The 8,515-nt window shown below is 37.6% G+C and overlaps 1 protein-coding gene across 1 annotated transcript in view; it reads left to right on the forward strand.

Annotated features, from left to right (window-relative positions):
- Window positions 1–7,924, forward strand: part of LOC144492887 (disks large homolog 3-like) — a 221,648-nt gene extending 213,724 nt beyond the window's left edge. Inside the window, 1 exon segment of the mRNA XM_078211466.1 lies at window positions 2,101–7,924. Coding sequence (XP_078067592.1) covers window positions 2,101–2,207 — 107 coding nt within the window. The 3' untranslated portion in view covers window positions 2,208–7,924.
- The last annotated feature ends 591 nt before the right edge of the window (window positions 7,925–8,515 follow it).

The following is an 8,515-nucleotide window of genomic DNA, read 5'->3' on the forward strand; positions in this document are numbered from 1 at the left end:
ATCCCTCTCCTTTGTGAATACCGACGCAAAGTATTCATTTAGGATCTCCCCTACTTCTTTGGGCTCTAAGCATAATTCCCCACTTTTGTCCCCGAGATGTCCGATTTTTTCCCTGACAACCCTTTTGTTCCTAACGTATGAATAAAATGCCTTGGGATTCTCCTTAATCCTGTCTGCAAAGGACATTTCGTGACCCCTTTTTGCCCTTCTCATTCCTTGTTTGAGTTCTTTCCTACTTCCTTTGTATTCCTCCAGAGCTCCCTCCATTTTTAGCTGCCTGGACCTAACGTATGCCTCTCTTTTCTTTTTGACCAATACTTCAATTTCCCTGGTTATCCACGGTTCTCGAATCCTACCCTTCCTATCCTTTTTTTTACAGGCACATGCCTATCCTGCAGCCCTAACAACTGTCCCTTAAAAGACTCCCACATGCCAGATGTGGATTTACCCTCAAACAGCCTCTCCCAATCAACAGCTGCCAATTTCTGCCTAATCCCACTAAAGTTAGCCTTCCCCCAATCCAACACCTTACCCTTGGGACACCACTCATCCTTTTCCATTACTATCCTAAAGCTAACAGAATTGTGGTCACTATTTGCCACATGTTCCCCTACCGAAACTTTGAAGACCTGACCGGGCTCATTCCCCAGTAGTAGGTCCAGTATAGCCCCCTCTCTAGTCGGGCTATCTACATATTGTTCCAAAGAACCTTCCTGTACGCATTTTACAAATTTCTCCCCATTCAGACTCCCAGCCCTACGCGATTTCCAGTCTATACCAGGGAAATTGAAGTCTTCCACTACAACAACCCTATTTTTCCTGCACCTATCCATTATCTCCTGACATATCCGTTCTTCCACTTCCCTTGGGCTGTTGGGGGGCCTGTAGTATACCCCCAACATAGTGACTGCGCCCTTCCTGTTTCTGAGCTCCACCCACAGTGACTCGTTACACGACCCCTCTGAATTGTCCTCCCTCTGCACCGCTGTAATATGCTCCCTAACTAATACTGCTACTCCCCCACCTCTTTTGGCCCCTCCTCTGTCTCGCCTAAAACACTTGTACCCCGGAATATTCAGTTGCCAGTCCTGTCCCTCTTTCAACCAAGTCTCTGTCACCGCAACCACATCCAAATTCCTCGTAAGCATTAAGGCCCTAAGTTTGTCTGTCTTACCTGCTACGCTCCTTGCATTGAAGTAGATGCACTCCAGACCTCCAGGCCCAGTGAGGTCATCCTCCCCCAGAGTGCTCTTCTTCTTTGCCAGCCTTGTCCTGGCCCCAAGCTCGTCCCCAGCCTCTACACTTGTAGACATAATTTTTTGATTCCCACCCCTCTGCCATATTAGTTTAAACCCACCCGAACTGCACTAGCAAAACTCCCAGCCAGGATATTCGTGCCCTTCCAATTTAGTTGTGACCCGTCCCTCTTGTACAGGTGCCCTCCTCTCTTGAAAACTTCCCAGTGATCCAGGAATATGAAGCCCTCCCTCCTGGACCAGATCTTTAGCCAAGCGTTCAACTGTACTATCTCCCTATTCCTAGCCTCACTGGCCCTAGGCATTGGGAGCAACCCAGAGATTGCCACCCTGGAGGCCCTACTTTTTAGCCTATTTCCCAACTCCCTGAATTGCTCTCGTAGGATCCCCCTGCTCTTCCTATCTATGTCATTTGCACCAATGTGTACAATGACATCTGTTTCTTTAACATTTCAAAGGGAGTGTTAATGGTTGCATTAAGGACTAAAGAAGATGTTGATGGTGGCATTGTTCTCCTATTAACACACTCTGCTCTCATACTTTTTGTGCCACTATCCACCTGTAAAGGATAGACACTAAAATAGACTAGTCAGACTTAAATACCTGTTTTAGCATTGCTAATGCAATTCTTGTCTGCCTCCCTTTTGTTTATTTCTTTAATTCTATTTGATCTGTTGCTCGATTCTTTGTTCACGCCCACTTCCTATTAATATGCTTATCCATTTCTTTGCTTACTTAATGTCAAAGGTCAACTGTTCTCTCCACTGCTGAATTGACTTGCGGTGTTATGCAATTTCTACATTTGCTTTTTATTAAGTAGTAATGTTTTTTTTCTTTTCCACAGCCATTGTACAGGGAGATTCATTAGAGGAGATCTATAATAAAATTAAACAGGTCATTGAAGAACAATCTGGCCCCTACATCTGGATCCCTTCATCTGAAAAACTCTAAACATAGCCCGATGTTTAGAAAGAAGATATTCCTGGGGGTTGGGGGGGGGGCGGGGAATCCTCCTTTTAAGATATGTTGCATATCAAGTTTTATCTTTCTCATTATGTTATGAATCCTCACCGTCGCTGTGGCTGTTTCCATTCTGCATGGTTTTTATGGAATTCCATCAAAGACATGGAAATGCACACCCCAGTATTTTACAGAACATCTTCAGGAAACAGGACCAGGATTGGTAATGACTTTGTACATTTGTATTACCTGAAGATCAGCTTGGAGAGTTTCATATCGACTTAACGGTGGTTTTAAAGAACCAGTATTCACAGGGGGATTCTGTCGGTACCATTCCTTAAAAGGATCTTTCTGAAATTTCCTAATGCAGGTGGGTTTGAAAGGAGAAGAGAAAACCACTATTCTTCTGTGATTACACATAGCAGTGCTTTTAAAGACATGTACACAATTCCTCGTCTCAGGAGGAGGATGAAGAGAATGAACATCAGAAAAAAAATCATGATTATGGTACTGTAGATGAAAATATAAAAACAATTTTCAATGTATTAAATTGCACATTGTTTTACACATTGAAAACATGGTTGTCTGCATGGACATTTTACGTTTTTTTTGCTGTTTTTAAAACAAAAGTGATTCCAGTAAGAACCGAGCAGGTGAATGGTAAAGGATGTGTAAATTGCTCAGATTGATGCTGTTCACATGAGGCTTTGTATGAATGAAATGTTAGAAATGTATTTTATGTCTTTGCCTAAATGGCCCATTTCTTTTAGTGAAATCAACCATTCTCTTTTGAACAATTGGATTTAATTTGAATTTGTAGTGGTCAGGAAACCTGCTTTATATCACTACACAACAAAAATGCTTTTGTGTAGAAAATCACAAATCAGCTCTATCTAGCTTGTTGATACACAATTAGCTCCTTTCATGTATTTAAATAAATCATTGTTGCGCAATATCTCCCCCTTAATTAAGGAGCCAAGATAGTAGCTGCATTTTCTGTTTAAGTTCCCTCAATGGAAGTAAAGCAACCTAATAGAATGAGGAAGATGTATGTTGTATCCTTGAAACTATTACCAACTGAGCCAGTTGTTTTACCTACAAAGCATGAGGCACTGGAATGGTTTGACTTCCTTAAAAGGCAGTATTCATGTTTTCTTGAATTGATATCTAAATTGAACTGAATGAGTGCAAACCTATGTAGTGATGTGACAATTTTTTACTCTTTTACAAAGAGGTCTGGGTCTTTTATGTGGGGAAACAGGTAGCAGGACAGAAAATAGGGGTTTATTTGTTAGTGGTAAAGATATGCCATGGATGTTTGAGATGCAGGATGTAAATTTTGAAATGTATCCAAACCACATGGATATGGTGCATTTTTAGACACAAGTGATCACTGCTTTTAAATAGATGCATAAATATGAAAAGAGAGAGCTCTATAGCTACTACAGTTCCCCTTTGTTCATCTTTGGGGCATAATTTTCATTACCTGCTCCTATCTGTCATTGACCCTGGTTTATTAATTTAAATCAGTGATCATTGCTGCAATCCTAAAGACCGTTGCATGTAAAATCAATTTATACATATTTTTAGTGTAAATAGTCAAGCTGCAACTTTGATCAACAAGGAAGTTATCGAGTAGGTATTCCCCACAAGATGACTGTGTCAACACATAAGTGCAGTTATCCCTGGCCTTTTTATATGGACTACTGTATTATATAAAGCTGTTACCTATTACACTACATTGCAAAATGTTATTTTCTAATGCTAATTGGGAGAGTATAGAATAACAACAAAATGAAGATAGATAGGAAACATTGCTGAATGGATCAAGGGTTAGACAGGAAGCCTTTCCCATCTTCCTATTTATTTAGTCAAACTCTCATTTAATGACAGTCTTAAAGATATTGATTCAGAGACTAATGCGTAGTAAGTGATTCATGCATCTATCATTTTGGGCAGAAAGGGAGATCAAGTGCCTATGTTGTAACACTGAAGGTCATTCTTGCATTGGTTCATTTTCCCTTTGTACTGTGGCACAGCAGTACCTTTTCAATGCTCCACTTTGTGATTGGGTTTTACTTCCTCTCAGATATGCAAATTAGAGGAGATGGACTTTATATTTCACGCTGTGATTTTTCAATTAAGCTTTTTTTTAAACTCAGGGTTTCCAATGGAGTAACTGTGATAATTGGCCCAAGCACAGTAAATAATTCCACTGGTAGGGTGGGGCCCGTCTGCCTGTTCTTAACTCAGCCAAGTCACTGTACATTTGGTAAATAGCAGGGAGGTCAAATTAGAAAATTGATTTCCATTTCATGAGTGGAAGGATTATGCTTGGCAACATACTGCCGATGGTCTATACTCCTAATCATTTCCCTGCAATATTTTTGTAAAGTAAATATTTAATTTTCATCCATCACAAAAACTAGTCTTTTTTTTACAACTTTCTCCAAAGTAAACTAGCAACCACGCAGCAACACTGAAATGGACCAACATTTTGATCCATAATGGTTGCCTTCATACTTGCTTAGTATTACTAACTGATCATTTCTGCCCATCAATGAAGTCCTAACATAGTGAAATGTTGACGCATACTTAAGATGATTGCAGCACTGCAGTGAAGTATTTTCCATTTTGCACAGAGAAAAGTAAATTGACAGTGTTTGATGGCACAACATAAGGTTTTGAAAATAAGTCAGAAAGGATCCTCAATTTGTGCTCTCTAAACAAAAGGTAATTCCATCCAATAGTTAGTAAAAATGAGCTCCATTCATCATCCCTCTATATTTCCCTCCATGATGACCTGTTGGATTTCCATTGATTCCTCCCAGTGATTTTGACAAATTTGTTTTTTTTTTAGTTTCTCTATTTTCCGTGTGCCATTGAAGCCATAATGTTATTTTTTAAAGAACCGAGGCTTACCCATTTGTTTATTTTTTAGTCCTATTAAATGCTATTTACACCTATCATTAAGTGTTCCAAACACATCATGTTTATCTGCATATTTATTACAGGTCAGGTGGAAGTTACACTGTTGACTTGATTTCAATGAATTGTCTACAATTCCAGTTAGTAATTTCAGTGGCATTTGCTTCTCCTACAACCCTCCCATCCACATCTGCAATGTGTAACCTAGTCTGCTAATGGTTCACCAAGGCCTAGAAAATATACTGTGCTTAAGTGTTCGTTTGAACTTACTTTGTCCCATTTTACACTGCAACATTACTTCTAAGGTAAAACATGCTGTATAACTGATGACCTCCTCCACATGATGAGGATTATTTTCTTGTACAAGCAAAGATATAAATGCATAAAGGAAGAACATCATGAACTTCACCTATCAGGCCAGGAATGCATTTGAACATGTAGGATAGAGCAGTCTTAAAAAACACAAGGAAATTAAATAATTAGTAGAGCCGCAAAATTTAAACTAAATGAAGCATTAGGATAATGGGAGGCCTTTTCAGTTTATTTTACTTTGAGCAATATCTACAGTACATAGTGACAGACGGGAAGGAAATTCAGTCTTTAAAAGAGCAAATCATTTTTAGGCTAGAATTTCTATACTAGAGCATTCTTATTACAGAGCACTATGTATTAAAAAAAATTAAAGGGTAAAGAAAATGTTTTCTAACTGACATCATCTGACATTTTTATGTGACTCACACACTAAAAATACAATCTGTAGAGAATCTATTTTAGGTTTGAGGCAGTTGTAAGTATTCAAAGCGATATTTTAAAATGTTTTAACTGTCTTGCTTAAGCACTGTGTTTCTCTTTTAAATTGAGGAAATTTTAACATTTAATTATCATTAGACCATGAATACATTGGGACCAGAGTATATTTGGAAAACTTCCATTAAAAACTATTTTCATAGTCTGTAGCTTTTTTAAAAAAATGGCTGGACATTCATCTAATTTCCATCATATTTGCTCAGTAGTTCTAGCCAGCTAATATTAAATACAAGTGATTCAAAGGGCTAAATTCTGCAGTCACAGCATCTATGAGGCTGGATTTTCAAATATAAAAGATGGAGATTTTGAAATAAATGTAATAATTGAATTATTAATGATGAAATGCTTAAGAATATGAAAGCCTGATTTTTGATCATTTGGAAATATAACCTACACAGAACACCCCTAAATGACACATTTTTGTTGCTCTGATCTGTGTGCAGCAATGTTGTTGTTCAGGTTGTAAATTGTGTGGAATATTGTTCTGGAATTGTTATATAAACTGTTGAATTCTGTACCAGGGTAATTCAGGTCCAACTGAAATTGGCAAACAGTGAGCATGAAAATTCATTGAATGTAGGCTCTCACGCTACTGGGAATAATAGAAGAGGAAAAACACACCGTTGCAAGCTTTATTCAATGCATTTTCATTATTGTGTGCAGACCAAGATCAAGTGTGCAGGGATCACCAAGGGCCTGAAAGTACAATGTAAAAAACATAGTACCTATATTAGTAACACTTCTTTTCTCAGTAACTGTGATATTTTACTTATCTTTTGTTACTGTTGTAAGGAAAATCCACTTACCATTCAGGTGCAAATACATGATTAGCTTTTTTATTGGTATACGAATAGGCCAATAATGGATTGGTTTACAACACATTCAGATGAGTTCCATATACATTTGTTTGCTATGTTCAGATCAGAACTATGGAAGATAGCTACATTAAAATATCATACCTGTGAGTTGCTGTGGGATCACATTACTGTCGTGTTCATTTTTGTGCCTAGCAGAGTAAAGGCTGCCAAAAAAAAAGTAGACTACAATCTTGGGCCAGCATTGAATATTCTGTTTAAGGAAATATCGCTGTGGTTGGGAATTTCCTGTGGTAGATTAGTTGTCCTGATGTAGCCATCCTTTCCTGCAGTTCAGCAGTTATATGTAAAATAATTGATTTTTTTTTCTTTTTTTAAAAAAACTTTACATTTTGGGATTGGTCTTTTGCAATCCAGGAAGTGCGAAGCCTTCTGGTTACAGATGTGAAAGAGTTTGCTATACACCTTTAATGCATAACATTTCCTTGGGGGTTCCAAATGTTGGAAAATGGCAAAACAAAGGAATAAGTTTTATTCCTGTTTATTTAAAAAAATATTGGCTCTGGATACAAGAATAAAATCTGTTTAATTTAATTAAAATCAATTTAAATTGTTGCTGTCTCTACTTTCAAAACCTCCCAAAATTAACTGAATGCAGCGTTTACTTATGGGTTGTTTTAAAATATAAAAGCAATCTTTCCTCATCTCCTCCACCCAAGTCACAAGTCCCTTGCTGAATAAAAAGAAACAATCAATCGTATGGAGTGTACAACCTGTCTGTGGGCTATAGGCAACCCAACTCTCAGTGCCCTGACGATTCAATGTTGTATGGGCTTTTATTTCTTGTTCACTGGCTAATCCTATTTGAATTTTGTGAACCTTTGAATTTTATGAAATGCCATCTTAGTGCTGTTGTCTAATTGGTGGATAAATCCTGCAAGTCTCAAGTGCTGTTAGTATCAGCAACCTGAGGTCAATGTACCTCATCTTCTGCAAGGTTCTCAGTGTCTCTGTTCTATTACTACTTGCCTATGTAATATAGCTTGGGATGTTTTATAAAGATAGATAGATAATAAATGGATAATTGAATTATTGAAAAATCATTTTGGCTGTAGGTGCCAAATTGTGACGATGGTATAAATAAAACAAATAATCATTATTCATAACATTGTTGCAGACAATTAAAATAAAAGCATAAATAGATTGCACAATTATTTTAAAAATCAGTTGACAAGTAATTACTATAAGTTGCAAGATGAAGGTTTCCTTGATTTACAGAATAAAAATGAAAGGTCTATTGCACTTTGTATTATGTATTGAAGGCCACAGATCACATATGTTGTCACTAAATTCTCAATCACTTGCATGCTATTCATGAGTTTTATAGAGTAGGTATGGGGATTTGGTTGTCTCATAGACTATTCATTTAATATCCTATTAAGATTCTATAAAAATGTAATTTGCTGACATTGCCATCAACTTCAATGAAGCTGATCACTACTTTCCTCCATTGCCGTTATGTGGCCAACCAAAATGCCAAGAGCTTCTCCTTCCATACCAACACAGTCACCTCCAGTGTATTCCAGGGTTCCATCTTTCGTGGCCATAACTCCCTATTTACTAGCAGCCCTTCAGTAACACCCAGTTTTACGTTTAGCTTTCATATATCAGCTACAATATCCAATTTTACCTCTGCTACCACTGAATCTACAATTATCACTGTGCTGATCAATTGTCCAAACTCTAGCA

Source organism: Mustelus asterias, chromosome 4 (assembly GCF_964213995.1).
Source record: "Mustelus asterias chromosome 4, sMusAst1.hap1.1, whole genome shotgun sequence".
NCBI classification, from domain to species: Eukaryota; Metazoa; Chordata; class Chondrichthyes; order Carcharhiniformes; family Triakidae; genus Mustelus; species Mustelus asterias.